The 19,229-nt window shown below is 47.5% G+C and overlaps 1 protein-coding gene across 3 annotated transcripts in view; it reads right to left on the bottom strand.

Moving 5' to 3' along the window:
* IQGAP2 (IQ motif containing GTPase activating protein 2) overlaps nt 1–19,229 on the bottom strand; it is a 401,653-nt gene that overhangs the window by 217,989 nt on the left and 164,435 nt on the right. For all 3 annotated transcript variants that reach the window (XM_073584112.1, XM_073584115.1, XM_073584113.1), the window contains exon 3: nt 16,285–16,441. In XM_073584112.1, the coding sequence (XP_073440213.1) occupies nt 16,285–16,441 (157 nt within the window). The remainder of the gene's footprint in view (nt 1–16,284; nt 16,442–19,229) is intronic.

Genomic DNA, 19,229 nt, shown 5'->3' with positions numbered 1-19,229 from the left:
CGTGGGCACATAGCCTTAAGCATTTTAGCATGCGGTTTCCTAAGCGTTTTTGCAATACAATTGTATGTATGCGGAAGCGCACGCGTTTCTGCAAAATTAATAAACATGCTGCGTTTTTTTCTGCTAAGCGTTTCCGCAGCTGAAAAAAACGCACTATTAGCACAACATGTGCGGATTCAATTATGATTACATGGGATGCTTTTCTTAAGCATTTTTCGCGGCAGAAACGCGCGTCTAAAAGCGCTGCGGAAACGCTTAAAAAAAGCAACGTGGGCACACAGCCTTAGCTTTTACCTGCAAATTGGTAGCAATCCTGCCCTAGAACAGGACGGATAAAGCCGATATCTGTCTCCTGAGAGAACTTGGGGCCAAACCTGAGTCTAAACCAGACTGGAGAAAGGCCAAAATGTTGGGAATAGAGAATCTCAGCGGCGAACAACCATGGTCCCGACACCATGAGAAGAAAACTTTCCAGGTGTGGTGGTAAATTCGTGCTGAGGTGGGCTTCCGGGCACTAACCATTGTAGCAACCACCTCGCGCCCAAACCCCACCTGGGTCAGAATCCAAGATTCAACGGCCAAGCCATCAAAACACAGGGCCCCTGAGTTCGGGTGGAAGATCGGGCTCTGGGAAAGCAGATCTGGGTGTTCTGGCAGCCGCCAGGGAATGTCGGCGAGTAGCTACACTAGGTCTGCGTACCACGCCTGACGGAGCCAGTCTGGGGCCAGCAGAAATCACTGGAACCCCTTCTGCCTTGATCTTCTTGATCACTTTCGGAAGCAGTGGCAGCGGGGGAAATAGGTATGGGAGGCAAAACTGGCTCCATGGCAGAACCAACGCACCCACGGTGATCGCCTGCGGGTCCCGGGACCGAGCAACATATGCAGGCACCTTGGCGTTCACCCTGGAGGCCATTAGGTCCACATCCGGAGTTCCCCACCGTTGGCAAATTTGCCGGAAGACCTCTGGGTGTAGTGACCATTCCCCGGACGCAAGACCCTGCCGGCTGAGGAAGTCTGCCGCCCAGTTCTCTACGTCCGGGATGTGGACCGCTGATAGAGTGGTTCTTCTCGGCCCAGAGAAGAACGTTCCCCACCTCACGCATGGTTGCTCTGCTGCGGTTGCCCCCCTGATGATTTATGTAAGCCACCGCAGTGGCATTGTCTGATTGAATCCGGACAGGGCGGCCTGCTACAAGATAAAGGTGTTGCAGAGCCAGCCAGATCGCTCGTATCTCTAACAAGTTGATCGAGAGGAGTGCCTCCTGCGGCAACCACTGTCCCTGGGTCATGTGATGGCAAAAAACCATGGTTTTGTGACCACCAGCCAATGGACTGTAGGAAAAGGTTTGAAGAGGAAGGACTTGATTGTCCACCACCCGAGTGCCTGACCTGCGTGGACAACTGGCACCGGTGATCGAGCGTGAATGGGTTCTTGTCCCAAGCTCACAAAAGGGCATGCTGCAGGGGGCGAAGTTGGAGCTGGGTGAACGGAATCTATTCCATCGCTGCCACCATCCTCCCTAGGATCCTCATGCAGAAACGGATGGTATGAGGGACTGGTTGGCGAAATGTCCGGACTCCCCGCCGGAGATCATTCCTAATAAGGAAATCCTTTGGCTGGGACAAGGGAAGATTTCTTCAGGTTGACCAACCACCCTAAGCGGAGAAGAGTATCTAGCGTGATGTTGACTTTCTCCTCGCATGCCCGAAATGAAGGGCCCTTGACCAAGAGGTCGTCTAGGTAAGGTAAGATGACTATGCCCCGGGAGTGCAGGATGGCCATGACGATGGCCATGACCTTTGTGAACACTCTGGGGGCGGTCGCTAGCCCGAAGGGCAGCGCTGCGAACTGGAAGTGTAGACCGCTGATTGCGAAGCGTAGAAATCTTTGATGCGGAGGGAAAATGGGGATATGGATGTCGATAGAAGCCAAATAATCTCCCTGCCCCATGGCAAATATGACTGAACGGAGAGACTCCATCCGGAAAGGTCTGATTCTGATAAATCTGTTCAGGAGCTTCAGATCTAAAATGGTCCTGACAGTCCTGTGCTTTTTGGGGACCGTGAACAGGTTGGAATAGAAGCCCTGAGCTTTCTCGTTTTCTGGTACGGGAATAATGACTCCGTTGTACTGGAGTAATTCGATGGCCCTTAGTAAAGCCCTTGCTCAGGTATCTACTTTGGGAGGACGGGAAAGAAAAAACAGTCTTGGGGGGGTACCTGCCAAAATCTGTCTTGTACTCCGAAGACACCAGCTCTCTTACCCATGTGTCGTGTGCGACGGTGAGCCAGACGTGGCAAAACCAGAGCAGGCGACCACCACCTTGATGATGTCGCCTGGCAAATGTCTCTAGTCATTTGGCTGAGGACCTTTGGGACCTGGGTCCCCTTGACCTGGGCTGGTGAGCGCGCATCCTCCTTAATGGGTTTGCTCTATATGAAGCTTGATGATCCCTGTCCTGGTTGGGGCGACCTGAAGCTTTGGAGTTGGTGCTGCAGTCCACCCGGGGTTGCGAATGGCCCAGAAACGTGGCTGAAACTGGTGATGAACCGGCTGTTTGACTTTCTGTTGAGGGAGAAAACCGCTTTTCCCCCTGTGGAGTCAGAGATGAGCTGATCTAACTTCTCTAAGAATACACGGCTGCTCTGGTAAGGCAGAGAAGTCAAGGATTTCTTGGAGGTTGAATTGGCCCGCCATGTCCTTATCCATAGAGCTCTCCTAACGGAAATTGCATTTTCAGCAGCAAGTGCCGCGCAGTTGGTCGCATCTAAAGATGCATTGATTAAGTAGTCCCCGACCATAGCGATCTGATTTACAATCTCTGATACCTCTGTTGGTAGGTCCATATCCTGCAGGGCTCTGTTCAATGACTCTGACCAAGAAATAATGGCCTTGGCTACCCACGTTACCGCGAACGAGGGAGAGAGTGCTGACCCGGATGCCTCAAACACTGAGCGAGCCAAGCTCTCTATGAGGCGCTCAGTGGGATCCTTAATAGAAGAACCACTAGGTATGGATAACAGGGTTTTAGAGGCCAAGCGTGACACGGGTGGATCTACCGTTGGGCATTCTGCCCATTTTTTACGGAGATCCGCGGCAAAAGGATACCTTAACTCGGGCGCCCTCTGGCCCAAAAAGCGCCTGTCTGGCCGCTCCCTGTGTCGTTGCACTATGTCCTCAAATTCTGGGTGAGTGCAAAATACTCTATGAGGCCACTTGACTCGCTTAAGTGACACCTTATGGCCTGAAGTCAAGGTGGAATTATCCTCAATCCCCAGAGTCTGGTTAACGGCCTCGTTGAGGCTGTCAACTGTTTCCTGGTAACCCGGGGTATCTAGGTCAAGGGGTTCGTCCGAGTCGTAATCTGAGCTTTGCTCGCTATCAACTACCGGTGAAGGAGAGCGAGAAGCAGAACTCACGGATGCCGAGGCACCGGGAGACACCGTGTGGGTTCGTTTCCCCCGCGTCAGCCTGGAACGAGAGCGGCCCCTGCAGGCCAGAGGCTCCTGTGAGATGGAGGACCCCTTTAGGACAGGTGAGCCACTATCCCTGCCCCTATCTGGGGTGCGAAGGGACTCGATTGCTCTCGGAAGTGATGCCATAGTTTGCGACAGAGATAGAGCCCATTCCGGGGGACTTGGTACACTGGGCTCGGTCAAAGGGGAGGGCTCCTGGGTGTGTTCAGAATCGCACGCTTCGCATAATCGCTTGCTCTGCACCTGCGGAAAAGCGGCCCAACAGGAGATGCATGCAGCGTATAGAAACGTGTGCATCTTACCTTTTCCAGACATGCTGTATCTGGCAGGCATCAGCACTGCAGACCGCTGGGGGAGAGTGTGCACTCTTCGTTTTCACTTAGCGTGGCCTCTCGGGGGGTTGGAGGAGTAGCACTTACCCTAGTCCTGTGACCCCTGGAAGCACAGAGTGTCGCTCAATTCAAAATGTGCGCGCATCAGCTGCGAGCGGGCCACCGGATGAAAAATGAGTCCTGGGGGCAGTACTTCCGCTTGGGGCCTAGTGTTGTTCCGAAGCCAGGGGCTGGATTTACAATGTCTACCCGAGGCCTGGAGGGGGCGGACCCGCCGGTAACAGAGGCCTAGGCCCCAGACGTCCGGAAACATCGCGCTGTTCCACGCTACACCGCTCTGAATCCCAGGAGAACGGTCTAAGGGTCCTATGGAATGCTGCTGCAGGAGCCCTTCCAGGCCACCCTCTTCCGGTGATCGTCCCTGATGAACGCAGTCATGCTCAGCCTAGAATGGTCGGTGGCACCTTCAGCTCAGGTTAGAGGGGAGGGGGGCCGCATAAAGGACGGTGCAGGCACCCTAGCTCCATCTCTCCCTCCAGGGTATGAGGAGGGGGACCGTCTGCCACCTTGCAGCACCGCAGTCTAGCACTGGTGGTGCAGTGGGGGCCGCACGGACTACGCTTGTGCCTCTGTACAGCCTAGGGTTTCAATACCTTAGGGTGGTCAGGGCTAAGTCCAGCATCATGTCCTACGTCGCAGGAGAGGAAACGTGGAGGCGACACTCGCACGTGCTCGCCCGTTGTTGGTTTAGGGAGATCGGACCCTTTCAATAGGGTCCGTCGCCCCTGTCTCATCTTCATAGAAAAAAAAGTAAGTCTAGAAAAAGACAGACGTGTGAGCCTCCAACGGACACTAAGCATGAACTGGTTTCCGCCCGCAATCGGGGCGAGGGTGTATACGGCGGAGAAGAGGCTAACCTCTTTTTTCACTTAGTGTCAGCCTCCAGGCGGCAGTAGCATACACCACAGTACCTGTGTCCCCCAATGAGGCGAAGGAGAAAATGCAATTTCTTGGTCCAGCAGAAAACAAGCGCCAGTCGCATTATCTTCTACAGAAGCAGAATATATAGAGAACCATCAAAGAACCCAGAAGAGCTTACATCTCAAAAAGAAGGTAAGTATATGGTATAATACTAGTCAAAGAAGCAGAATATATGTCTGTTGCTTAAGCAAGTCAAGTAATTTGGATGAAACAACTTTTGGAAGATTTCGTCAAGCCATTAGCTCAACCAACAGCCATCTATGAGAACACCCAAGGATGTATTAAACTTGCCAGCAGTGAAGATTAGTGCAAGGACTAAGCACATTGAAGTAAAACATGACCACTTATTAGTGTTGAGCATTCCGATACCGCAAGTATCGGGTATCGGCCGATACTTGCTGTATCGGAATTCCGATACCGACTTCCGATATTTTTTCAATATCGGAATTCGGCATCGGAATCGGAAGTTCAGTTGATTGACGGCCTGACGTCATCATGATGCGCGGTGTGTGCGCATCATGATGCGCCGTCATTTCGGGCCTTCCGGGGGTCTCTGCCGGCCTGCCGGGGGGCTGTGCCGGCCTGCCGGGGGGCTGTGTGGACTGCCCGGGGTCTGTACCGGCCTGCCGGGGGGCTGTGCCGGCCTGCCGGTGGTCTGTGCACCCTGTGGGGGTCTGTACCGGCCTGCCGGGGGGCTGTGCCGGCCTGCCGGGGGGCTGTGCTGATGTCCGGGGGTCTGTGCAAGCATCGTCCGATGGGACTACAAGTCCCATCGGGCGATGCCTGCTACCATGACAGTGATTGACACATTAGCCAATGATGGGACAGTAGTAGTCCCATCATCCGGTTAATGTGTTTAATGTTAAAAAAAAAAAAAAAAAAAAAAAAATACTACATACATACTACATGCATGCTACATACATACTACATGCTACATACATACTACATACATACTACATACATGCTACATACATACTACATACATACTACATACATACATACTACATACATACTACATACATACTACATATATACTACATGCATGCTACATACATACTACATGCTACATACATACCACATACATACTACATATATACTACATGCATGCTACATACATACTACATGCTACATACATACCACATATATACTACATACATACTACATATATACTGCATGCTACATACATACCACATACATACTACATACATACTACATACATACTACATGCTACATACATACTACATATATACTACATGCATGCTACATACATACTACATATATACTACATGCATGCTACATACATACTACATGCTACATGCTACATACATACTACATACATACTACATGCTACATACATACCACATATATACTACATACATACAATACATTCATACAATACATACATAGACATACAGTACATATAACATAGAGTAACATACTTACCAATACTTGTCACATTGTTCCCCGAAGCCATTGTCGTCTACGGAATAAATATTAACATAACAAACCACAAAAATACTCACCCACGATCCGAAGCAGTCCACGAGTGTGTCCCACGACGATCTTGGGTAGAGAACTGCAGCATCAGATGATGCTGCCGTTCTCTACGGGCTGCAGGAATCCAATGACGGAAGGTAGGTATCCTTCCGCACTGTATTCCTCCGCCACTTAAAAAAAAAAAGTCCCTAGTCTCACTTTATGCCATTGCTGTGTGGGAATTTCCCACACAGCAATGGCATAAAGTGAGACTAGGGACTTTTTTTTTTTAAGTGGCGGAGGAATACAGTGCGGAAGGATACCTACCTTCCGTCATTGGATTCCTGCAGCCCGTAGAGAACGGCAGCATCATCTGATGCTGCAGTTCTCTACCCAAGATCGTCGTGGGACACACTCGTGGACTGCTTCGGATCGTGGGTGAGTATTTTTGTGGTTTGTTATGTTAATATTTATTCCGTAGACGACAATGGCTTCGGGGAACAATGTGACAAGTATTGGTAAGTATGTTACTCTATGTTATATGTACTGTATGTCTATGTATGTATTGTATGAATGTATTGTACGTATGTAGTATATATGTGGTATGTATGTAGCATGTAGTATGTATGTAGTATGTATGTAGCATGCATGTAGCATGTAGTATGTATGTAGCATGCATGTAGTATATATGTAGTATGTATGTAGCATGCATGTAGTATATATGTAGTATGTATGTAGCATGTAGTATGTATGTAGCATGTAGTATGTATGTAGTATGTATGTAGTATGTATGTGGTATGTATGTAGCATGTAGTATGTATGTAGCATGCATGTAGTATATATGTAGTATGTATGTAGCATGCAGTATATATGTAGTATGTATGTAGTATATATGTGGTATGTATGTAGCATGTAGTATGTATGTAGCATGCATGTAGTATATATGTAGTATGTATGTGGTATGTATGTAGCATGTAGTATGTATGTAGCATGCATGTAGTATATATGTAGTATGTATGTAGTATGTATGTGGTATGTATGTAGCATGCAGTATGTATGTAGCATGCATGTAGTATATATGTAGTATGTATGTAGTATGTATGTGGTATGTATGTAGCATGCAGTATGTATGTAGCATGCATGTAGTATATATGTAGTATGTATGTAGCATGTATGTAGTATGTAGTATGAATGTAGCATGTATGTAGTATGCATGTTGTATGTATGTAGCATGTAATTTTTTTTTTTTTTTTTTACATTTAACACATTAGCCGGATGATGGGACTACTACTGTCCCATCATTGGCTAATGTGTCAATCACTGTCATGGTAGCAGGCATCGCCCGATGGGACTTGTAGTCCCATCGGACGATGCCTGCACAGACCCCCGGAGCCTGCACAGCCCCCCGGCAGGCCGGCACAGCCCCCCGGCAGGCCGGCACAGCCCCCCGGAGCCGGCACAGCCCCCCGGCAGGCCGGCACAGCCCCCCGGCAGGCCGGCACAGCCCCCCGGAGCCTGCACAGACCACCGGCAGGCCGGCACAGACCACCGGAGCCTGCACAGACCCCCTGGCAGGCCGGCACAGCCCCCCGAAAGGCCCGTACAGACCCCAGAGAGGCTGTACAAGGGCAGGAAAGGGTTTTTCTTATTCCGATACCGGAAGTCCCATAGACTTGAATGGGACTTCCGGTATCGGAATCGGCGATACCGATACTTTTTTTAAAGATCGGCCGATACCATCCGATACGATACTTTGAAGTATCGGACGGTATCGCTCAACTCTACCACTTATGTGACTTCGTGGAACGTGGTGTACTCTAGTTTGTTCATTGCGAGTCTCACAAGATGATAGTTGATGGTATGACAAAGCCATTATCAAGAGCCAAGTTTGTGGACTTCCGAAATGCAATGAGACTAACGGGATAAGTAGTTGTTGAGTGGGGGTGTTGGAATATGTTTGGTGCAACAAATCCATTCCTGTCTGAGTGTTCAGTTGCTAGATTCCCAGAGGCTCACACATGGAGAACATGTGACTATTTCCTCTTTTTCCTGTGTCTCTGTATGAGAGAAGCAGCCTGCTGTAGATACAGCACAGATACACACAAATGATTTACTCCTGATCTAATAAGCTTATTATATATTGTTTGTGTTTGTTCCTGAATAAAGAATCTCTGTTGTCACACGCTTGGAGAGTATCCTGAATAATCCGCTGCCAACAGTAGCACGGTTGATTGAACGGGGGCCCCAGGGGAGAGGGGGCCTCTCCAGCCTCCTGCACCCACATGGCCAATTATTCAATTCAAACTAGCCATGTGAAGCGCTGCAAGGAGGAGAACAGAGGAGAGGAGAGCAGCGCTGCAGGAGCCGGCAGAGTGAGGGCTGAGGTCAGTAGCGTAGCAGTAGGGGGGGGCAGAGGGGGCAGCTACAGGCCCCTGAGAAGGCAGTGGGGGGCCCCGGTGCCAGCAGTGGGCCCCCCACCTCACAGCCAGCAATGTCGTCCTGGGCTATTCTGTGCGCACAGGACCTGTGATGAGGTCACAGGAGGGGCGGAGTCAGGGTCACATGATCAGGGGCTTCAGTGGCTGCAGGGCTCTGTTGTGCTGGTTGTCATGGTACACTGCTGGATGAGGTAAAGTTTATGTGTGGGGTCAGGAGGGGTTTACAGGGTGGATGTAGCAGAGCCGAGTGTGTATGACGTGTACAGAGCGGAGCCGTGTGTAGAAGGTGTATGAAGCAGAGATATGCATGTATGAGGTGTACGGAGGAGCGGAGCTGTGTGTGTATGTTGTGAGCGGAGCCGTGTGTGTGTACAAGGTGTATGGAGCGGAGCCGTGTGGTACGGGGTGTACGGAGCGGAGCCGTGTGTTCAAGGTGTACGGAGCAGAGCCGTGTATGGGGTGTGCGAAGCGGAGCTGCGTGTGTACAAGGTGTACAGAGCGGAGCCAGGTGTGTACAAGGTGTATGGAGCGGAGCCAGGTGTGTACAAGGTGTACGGAGTGGAGCCGCGTGTATACAGCATGTACAGAGCAGAGCTGCCTGTGTACAAGGTGTACAGAGCAGAGCCGCGTGTGTACAAGGTGTGCGGAGCGGAGCCGTGTGTGTACAGGGGGTGCGGAGTGGAGCCGTGTGTGTATCAGGTGCAGTAATAGGGACACATACGGCAGCAGCGGCTCAGCATTGGGGTATCAGGTGCAGTAATAGGAGCACATACGGCAGCAGCAGCTCAGCATTGGGGTATCAGGTGCAGTAATAGGGACACATACGGTAGCAGCGGCTTAGCATTGGGGCATCAGGTGCAGTAATAGGGGCACATACGGCAGCAGCGACTCAGTATTGGGGTATCAGGTGTAGTAATAGGGACATATACGGCAGCAGCGGCTCAGTATTGGGGTATCAGGTGTAGTAATAGGGACACATACGGCAGCAGCGGCTCAACATTGGGGTAACAGGTGCAGTAATAGGGTGACATACGGCAGCAGCGGCTCAGTATTGGGGTATCAGGTGCAGTAATATGGGCACATACGGCAGCAGCAGCTCAGCATTGGGGTATCAGATGCAGTAATAGGGACACACGGCAACAACGGCTCAGTATTGGGGTATCAGGTGCAGTAATATAGACACATACGGCAGCAGCGGCGCATCATTGGGGTATCAGCAGGATGAGGGGTTTGTGCAGGTTGGGGATAGATGGTGATGGGGCTGGAATATGAGAAGTGAAAGGTGTCGTTGTTGTATTCTCTGTAGCAGAGTCGTGGCTGGAGAAGTTGTCATGTCGGTCTGGGCCAGATGGAAAAGACGTGAAAAGTGAACGATTCCATCACAAAGATCGTCAGCGGTAAGACACCAACTAAAACTGTGCAGTAATCACATATGTTTTGTAGGACTGGTATTTACCACTGACCATATGGCGGTAATATCAATATTGGTCTTTATATAGGGATTATTTTCAGTACAGCGCAGTCATCTCCTACATCCACTATTAGGGGGCGTCACTGAGTTGTAATCAAAGTTACCTAGTTAGGGGCCCACTCAGAAGTTTCTCCCCACCTGAACCAAAACCCTAGCTACGCCTCTGGCTGAGGTGATGATATCAGATCAGCGGCCAGGAGGAGAGGAGGAGACAGACACAGACTGACTGTCACTCAGTGTGCCTGTGGTGGCGGCTGGACGGTGGCTGCAGTGTAGCCGCAGGTCAGTGTGTGATGTGTCTGTCTGTGTCTGAGTCACTCACTTGTGCCTTGCCCCTGCCCATATGCTGCAGCAGCTCAGGAATGTGCGGACACTGGACAGTGTGGAATGGATGGATCCTGTTGGTCTGGCCTCCGCTGCCTGCTCCAGGTAAGAGTACTAACAGAGCTGAGCAGGACTGAGGGACTGGGACCGAGGCGCAGGCATGATTTTGGGGGGCTCCTGGGGTGGGGGAGAAGTTGAACTGAACATGGCAGGCAAGATTTTGGGGGGCTCCGTCCTGGGGGAGAACTGAAGCATGATGGCCCCTGGCTGCTCATGAATGGGGGGGCTCCTGGCCTGGGGAGAAGGGAAGCATGGCCTTGGCTGCTCATGAATGGGGAGGCCCCTGGGGAGAAGCATGGCTGCTCATGAATGGGGGGGCCCCTGGCCTGGGGAGAAGCATGGCCTGGCTGCTCATGAATGGGGGGGCCCTGGCCTGGGGAGAAGCATGGCCTGGCTGCTCATGAATGGGGGGGCCCCTGGGGGAGATGCTTGGCTGCTCATGAATGGGGCGGCTCATGGGGAGGAGAAGAAACATGAAATCGGGTGGCCCACATAGGGGGAGAAGTAGCATAAACTGGGGGGGCCACATGGGGAGAAGCAGCATAAACTGGGAGGGCCACATAGGGTGAGAAGCACTATGCCAAAAGTAGACCACATATGGGGGAGAGCATTATAAAACAAAGGGAAATGGGGGTGCCTATATATATTACCTGGAGCCTGTCGGGCTATATATGTTGTTATTTAGAGGCTATGCTGGGCTGTATATATTACCTGGAGGCTGTTTTGGGCTGTATATATTACTTGAAGGCTATGCTGGACTGTGTCTATTACCTTAAAGCTATGCTGGACTGTATATATTACCTGGAGTGGAGGCTATGGTGGGCTGTATATATCACCTGGAGGCTGTGGTGGGCTGTATATATTACTTGGAGGCTGTTTTGGGCTGTATATATTACTTAAAGGCTATGCTGGACTGTATCTATTACCTTAAAGCTATGCTGGACTGTATATATTACCTGGAGTGGAGGCTATGCTGGGCTGTATATATCACCTGGAGGCTGTGGTGGGCTGTATATATTACCTGAAGGCTGTGCTGGGCGCTGTATATATTACCTGAAGGCTGTTGCTGGACTGTATATATTACCTGAAGGCTGTTGCTGGACTGTATATATTAACTGGAGGCTATGCAGGGCTCTATATGTTATTTGGATGCTGTTCTGGGCTGTATATATTAACTGAAGGCTATGCTGGGCTGTATACCATATTTTATTTGGAGGCTGTGCTGGGCTGTATATATTAACAACTAGAGGCAATGCTGGGCTAGTGGGCTATATATGTTATTTGGAGGCCATGCTGACCTGTATATATAATTTATATAATTTGGAGGCTGCAACTGGCAAATAATAAATACAGCCCAGCAGCACTCTACAGATATTAGCCGGCCGCAAGCCCAGTAGAGAATGAATGGGGTGTGCCGGATTGGTGCCATAAGTCACCCATTAGTCGGCAGAGGTGCGGAAGTCTGCTGGATTTGCTGCTAGTAGGGGGGGCCCACTACAGTAATGTCCGCCCCTGACGTACACCATAGTTATGAAACAGAAGGCAGGTCTTTGACAAGAACACATATAAAAAGGAGTGTTTTAGGCTGTGTTCCCACTGATGAACTCCCGCAACGGAGATGCCACTGGGACATCATCAATAAAGGCACGGGGAGGTTGCACCTTCATTGAACGTTGCACTTTCATCTAAATTGATATTTTTTGACAGCATGTGCATGGGATTTGTTTAATTCTCAGGACCTATGCTGGCACGATAATACACAACAGAGTTTCTACAAGCAAATATGCAGAGGAAAATCCGCAGGCATTTCTTGCACAATAGGAAATTTGTCTAAGAGTAGTCATAAAGTGCGCTTCTCTGTGCAAAATTTGCAGCGATTTAATCCCATACACATTATATATAGTAGCTGTCTAATGATTGTTTATCACCCCCTCATCCACGCACCAATTGCAGCTACACTGATTTAATGCTCAGGTGATTGTTATTACGCCAACTCAAAACTAGCAGTAGACGGAGTACAAGGAGTGACGGCTGATCATGGGCTCTCTTCTTCTTTTCTCGTGTCTGCTGTATATAGATATAAAAGAGACGAGGGCTTTCAGGTCAGGCCAAGCAATTGGAGAATAGTAAGCACAGTACATGCTGCTGAAATAAAAGATGTTCCAGCATCTACAATGGGGAATATACAAGTATTTGATACACTACTGATTTTGCAAGTTTTCCCACCTACAAAGAATGGAGAGGTCTGTAATTTTTATTGTAGGTATACTGCACCTGTGAGACAAAAACTAAAAACAAAAATCAGAAAATCACATTGTATGATTTTTACATAATTAATTTGCATTTTATTGCATGAAATAAACATTTGACACAATAGAAAAACAGAGCTTAATATTTGGTACAGAAACCTTTGTTTGTGACTACAGAGGTCAGACGTTTCTTGTAGTTCTTGACTCAGTTTGCAAACACTGCAGCAGGGATTTTGACCCACTCCTACATACAGATCTTCTCCAGATCTTTCATGTTTCGGGGCTCTCGCTGGTCAACACTGAGTTTCAGTTCCCTCCAAAGAGTTTCTATCGCTTTCCGGTCTGGGGACAGGCTAGACCATCCCAGGACCCTGAAATGCTCCTTACGGAGCGACCTCTTAGTTGCCCATCTTTAATGCTAACTGAGGTTGTTGGCCAAAATCTCACAATACATGACCCCATCCTCCATTCAATATGGTGCAGTCAACCTGTCCCATTTGCAGAAAAGCCCAAAGTATGATGTTTCCCCCACCATGCTTCATGGTTGGGACAGTGTTATAGGAGTTGTACTCATCCTTTTTCCTCCAACACAAGTGGAGTGGATACCAACAAGTTCTATATTGGTCTTACCTGATCACATGACCTTCTCTCATGCCATCTCTAGATGATCCAGATGGTCATTGGTGAACTTCAGATGGGCCTGGACATGTTCTGGAGTGAGCAGGGAGACCTTGCGTCCCTTGAAGATTTACAATCCATGACCATGTAGTGTGTTACGGTAATGTTTGAGACAGTGGTCTCAGCTCTCTTCAGGTCGTTGACCAGGTCCCCCCCATGTAATTCTGGGCGGATTTCAGACCTTTCTCAGAATCATCCTTACCCGAAGAGGTGGGATTTTGCTTGATGCCCCAGAGGAAGATTGCAATCATCTTGTGTTTCTTCCATTTTCAAATAATTGCACCAACAGTTGTTGCTTTCTCACTAAGCCGCTTGCCTATTCTCCCGTAGACCATCCCAGCATTGTGCAGGTCTACAATTTTGTCTCGGGGGTCCATAGACAGCTCTTTGGTCTCGTCCAGAGTGGAGAGGTTGGAGTGTAATTAAGTGTGTGGACAGGTGTCTTTTATACAAGTAACGGGTTCAAACAGGTGCAATTACTACCAGTAATGAGTGCAGAGTATGAGGGCTTCTTGAAGAAAAACTATGTCAGCTATGGTGTGAGGTTCTCACTACCATACAATGTACCCTCAGGGGACTCACTCTGACAGTGACATGGGCAGTCACTTTCTCTGACCTGGCACCTTGCCACTGCAGGGCCAGCTTTGACTTACGGACAGGATTTGTTTTTCCTTCCTTCCCAAATCTTTATTATAAACTTCCCCGATAAATCCCCACCATTGGGGAAGAAACACGTAGGGAGTATTCAGCCTCATATCATTGGAGGTATCACTACAGGGTCCACTTGGGGCCTGTCCTTGTTAGGACACGAGCAATACTGGGGCAAGACAGGGAGTCTAGGAAATTATTACATACCGCTTACGTCTCTCTCCCCATATATATTCCCCTTTCCCTTGTTTGGATCCATCTCCCGGCAAGGTACTTCCAGAAGGAAGTCGGGATCTTTTGTCCGTCAACAGTGGTGAGACCAAACAATTTTTTAATGAGCACTGGTTAGCACGAGCACTTTATTTGGTTAGCTTGTGAGATTTGTCTTTTTAATACAGTAATTGATTAAAGGTTATGTTTTAATATTTGGGAACCCCTCCAGGCTATATTCGCTTCTTGAAGAAAAACAAACAGGCCTGTTAGAGCCAGAATTCTTGCTGGTTGGTAGGTGATCAAATATTTATTTCATGCAATAAAATACAATTTATTTTAAAAAAATCATACAATGTGATTTTCTGGATTTTATTTTTGAATTCTGTCTCTCACAGTTGTAGTGTACCTACAATAAAATTACTGAACTCTCCATTCTTTGTAGGTGGGAAAACTTGCAGAATCGGCAGTGCATCAACTATTATTTTCCCCACTGTATAGTGCTAGCAGAACTATTGAGTGTAAGGAGATGGCCGGTCCCCTCAGTTGCACCCCCTCCTTCTACCTTGTGACCCCCCCATGCACTTCCCATGTACATAAGTGATGGACCTGTATGGTTATATGTGTGCCTTATATCTGGCAATGTGTTATATTATATTATGCATGTGCTCCTTTAAAAGTCTGTATTTAGTTAGAGACAGCAATGGTTAATGTGAGGGGCTAGGTCAGCAGCAGAGAGAGAAAGCTGCTGCTCCCTCCAGAACTGCTGGGACCGTTGACCAGGGCAGATGTACAGACAGACGGGGCAATGCCAGACCCCCCAGATTTGAGAGGTCTATTGCTCCAGGCTAAAGATCACCAAGGACAAAAAAAGGACTACAACACATGCTCTCTAGACTTTAGAGGGGCCTTCCCTGAAGGGGTCTCCAGCGCCCAGATTCCAGCGGTTGGACGACTGTGATCCTCGGCTGCTGCGGCCTATGTGGGTACGACTGTAGCAAATGTCAGGGCGAGAGCAGGAAATCCATTGTTGAAAATTGTCTTTTATGTCCATCCTTCATCCTCTGTTCAATAAAAAGTGATGTTTTCCCTGTTGGAATACAGCTGCATCTCTGGACCCTTACTTGCCTGGACTGCTGTGGCCCGAGAACAGAAGGAAACTCTGTTTGGGGGAAGGGCTGAATTCATCCCATATTGCATGTACAAGGGCCGGGGTGTCTACAGACTGTGTTTAGTGGGTGAGCTCGGTCTGGACTACCACCCCTGTGCCCCTTGTTACATAAGCACACTCTTAAATAGAATGTTTGGCAAGTTCTGGAGTATGAACATTGACATAGTACCTGACAATTTATTAACTTGTGAGAAATAACAACTACATCATGCTTTTCTACAGGCTGTGTGTAAATAGACAGGTGGTACACGTTAAGTACTTTGCTCTGCTTTCGACAGGGCAGAGAAGTACGCCTGAACTGGAGCACTGTGCCGAGGAGACTGTGGATGATGAAGGGACACGTCATCCACACAAAGCAAGCAGGAGGACGGGGCTCGTAAGAAGAAGGGAGTCGCCGGACCAAGACCAACGACGCTTATCGGACCGGACCGCCCCGCAGGTAAGTCGATTAAAAGCTATTTTTCTTCTCTTACAGGTTGGGTTGGGGGCAGATATACAGCATTATACAATGCTGTATATCAGCCCTGAAAGGTGATGGCCGTATCTCATATCAGCCAAACCTGGTGACAGGTTCGCTTTAATGTAAAAAAAATGCATTAACAATGGATTGAGCTGCCGGGATTTAAGTTTATGAATAGGTGGGTTAGCAGTCTATGCCCAGTCAGGGTTTGTAAGTATTTTTTGATACACATTTGTATTTAGCTTCACACTAAATTAATGTTAATACACACCTGCAGAACAGTATAATAAAGGCAGATGTACGAACCTTAAACCTTGTCTGTTCCACGTCATAAATCTTCTTTTCAGATATCAATTTAGGAGCAAAAAATCTGCCTAGCTTTGCCAAATAAACCCCATTCCTTAAACCTTCTTCCAATTCTGTAGTTGGCGGCAATTCTTCAACAAGACAAGCTTCCATCCACCTGCAAGTAAGTAACAAAAAATGTTTTGGCACATGGAACAAATCCATTCAAAAGACCATTTCATTAGTCTCACTTTTTTTTTTTGTTTAGACATTTGCTCATCAATCCCAATCCAGCTGTGAGATATACAACACGGTTGTTTGGGGGCATGTGTCAAAAAGGTATACGAGTCTGATTTACTCTACATATGTATCTAATATAGACTTTGTGGATGCCAGGAATTTACAGGTGAAACACAGTGCATGGGACTTGGCATGAAGATATTACAGACTTTAGCTGTTATGTAAAGGCTACACTTATCAGCGAAAAATCCACGTTCTGGGCAGCAGAGGTGCAACTAGACCCTCCAAGGCCGGAACACATCACATGTAATTACATGTAATTCTCTTCTTTTCACATGTAGCACAAAGATCTGATCTTTGCAGTTGTAGCGGAGAGATCTATTGTATAACATATGTATGTACTGTAGAGATCTTTAAAGTATATATTTATGCAGTATGTATGTACACATACAAATGAATGGAATGGTGGCTGTGTGCATACTGTTCCACTTCAGCAGGACAACAATCAACAAGTTACTACATAGGGCGCAGTCTGATGGCCGCAAAAATCGGAACGAGATCAGAACACAGAGCATGGACTGGCCGGCAGCTCCCCCGATCCAAGAGAGATCAGTCGAGAGAGCCAGCGGCCAGTCCATGCCTTGCACATTCTCATCTCGTTCCGATTTATAAGGTTTGTGTATGACTGAAACGTCTCATACGTTATTCGGACTGCATTAAAGATTTTTTCACGGATTCCTCTCGAGTTGAGTGCCAAGTTTTATTCTAATACACATTGGTTTGGGAACCTACTTGAGCACCATCACAGTAGTGCCATGGTATATTGTAAGACAATGTTTTCAGTGATACCATTTTTAATTACCAGCTTTTTGCCCACTTTATTTTTTTTTACGGTGTACACTGAAGGGCTTAGCTGACAGTTAAGCCCTGGTCTAAGTTGTTTGCCGTAGCCTTATGACCCGGATGTGGTCATGATGACATCGGGTCCCCGCAATCACGTTACGGGCGCGCCGATCGGAGGACAGAGGGAGCACCCTCCCTCTGCCTGCCTTCTAAATGCTGCAATTGCATTTAGGGGGCTTAATAAAACAACCATAACACCACGATCCCCACAGTGAAACATGGTGGTGACAGCATCATGCTGTGGGAAGTTTTTGTGCAGCAGGGACAGGGAAAAATTGTCTGAGTCACAGGGAAGATAGATCGTGTGAACTACAGGGATATTCTTGAGCAAAACTTTTTTTTCAGTCTGTCAGTGATTTGAGACTGGGATGGAGGTTCACCAGCAAAACCATCAACAGATTGCAACTATCACCACCACTGTGGACAACCAAACAAACAACTTTCAAAAAGAATTGTGAATTTTTAAAAAAAAATTTTATCATCTGGCACCCCTTATGATAGGATATATTGAGACAAAAATAACGCGAAGTCAGGAGATATCTACAGTACCTTGAAAAAGTAATACTACCCTGTGAACGTTTCCATATTTTTCACGTTACACTCACATACTTAAATGTATTTTATTGGGATTTTATGTGATATACCAACAGAAAGTAGCAAGGATTTGTGAAGTGTAGAGGAAATGATATCTGTTTTGCTAATTATTTAAAAAATATAAATTCATATATTCAGCTCCCCTGAGTCAGTACTTTGTAGGACCCACCTTTCGAGCAATTACTGATGCACATCTTTTGGGTTATGTCTACCAGCTATGCACATGTAGAGGGAGAAATTTCTTCCCATTCTTTTTAAACTAGCTCTAGCTCAGTTAGATTGGATTGAAAGCACATGTAAACTGCAATTTTCAAGTATTGCCACATATTTTCAATAGGAATTAGGTCTGATTGTGCCATGGCAATTCACACACATAAATATACTGTGATCTAAACCATCCACTGTGGCTCTGGTGGCATGTTTAGGGTTGTTGTCCTGCTGGAAGGTGAACCTATGGGAGTGTCTCAAGTCTTTTGCAGCCTCTACAGTAAACAGGTTTTCCCTTTAGGATTATTCTATATTTGGCTCCTTTATCCCACCAACTCTGACCAGTATTCCTATCCCTGCTGAAAATCATCCCCACAACATGCTGCTACCACCATTTTTGACAGTGGGAATAATGTTTTCAGGGTCATGTGCAGTGTTAGTTTTCCACCACACAACATTTTGCATTGATCCCAAAAAGTTCTACTGTGTTCTAGCTGTGTCCAATAAATTGCTTTATGCAAACTGCAAACAGGATTCTTATGGCTTACTTTAAAAAATGGCTTTATTCTTGCCACTCTTTCATAAATTAAGGACAGATTTCTGGAGTATGAAACCAATATTTGTGGACAGATCCTCCCCACTGAGCTGTGGATCTCTGCAGCTTCTCCAGAGTGACCACGGGCCTCTTAGCTGCTTCTCTAATTAGTGCTCTCCTTGATTGAGATGTCAGTTTAGGAGGATGGCCATGTCTTAGTAGGTTTGCTGTTGTGATCTACGCCTTCTATTTTGGATAATGGATTGAGCAGTGCTCCATGAGATTTTCAAAACTTAGAATTTTTTTTTTATTATTATTACCTAACTCTGCTTTACTTTCCTCCACAACTTTATCTCTGACCTGTCTGGTGTGTTCCTTGTTTTTCATAATTCTGTTTGATCCCTAATGTTCTCAAACAAACCTCTGAGGCCTTCACAGAACAGCTGAAAACAACTGAGAATATACTGAGAATAACTTACACACAGGT

Source organism: Dendrobates tinctorius, unplaced genomic scaffold (genome assembly GCF_039654945.1).
Source record: "Dendrobates tinctorius isolate UK_male_01 unplaced genomic scaffold, ASM3965494v1 ptg000083l, whole genome shotgun sequence".
Taxonomy (NCBI): Eukaryota; Metazoa; Chordata; class Amphibia; order Anura; family Dendrobatidae; genus Dendrobates; species Dendrobates tinctorius.
Note: the sequence above shows the minus strand (reverse complement) of the source record. Positions and strands in the feature narration are given on the sequence as shown.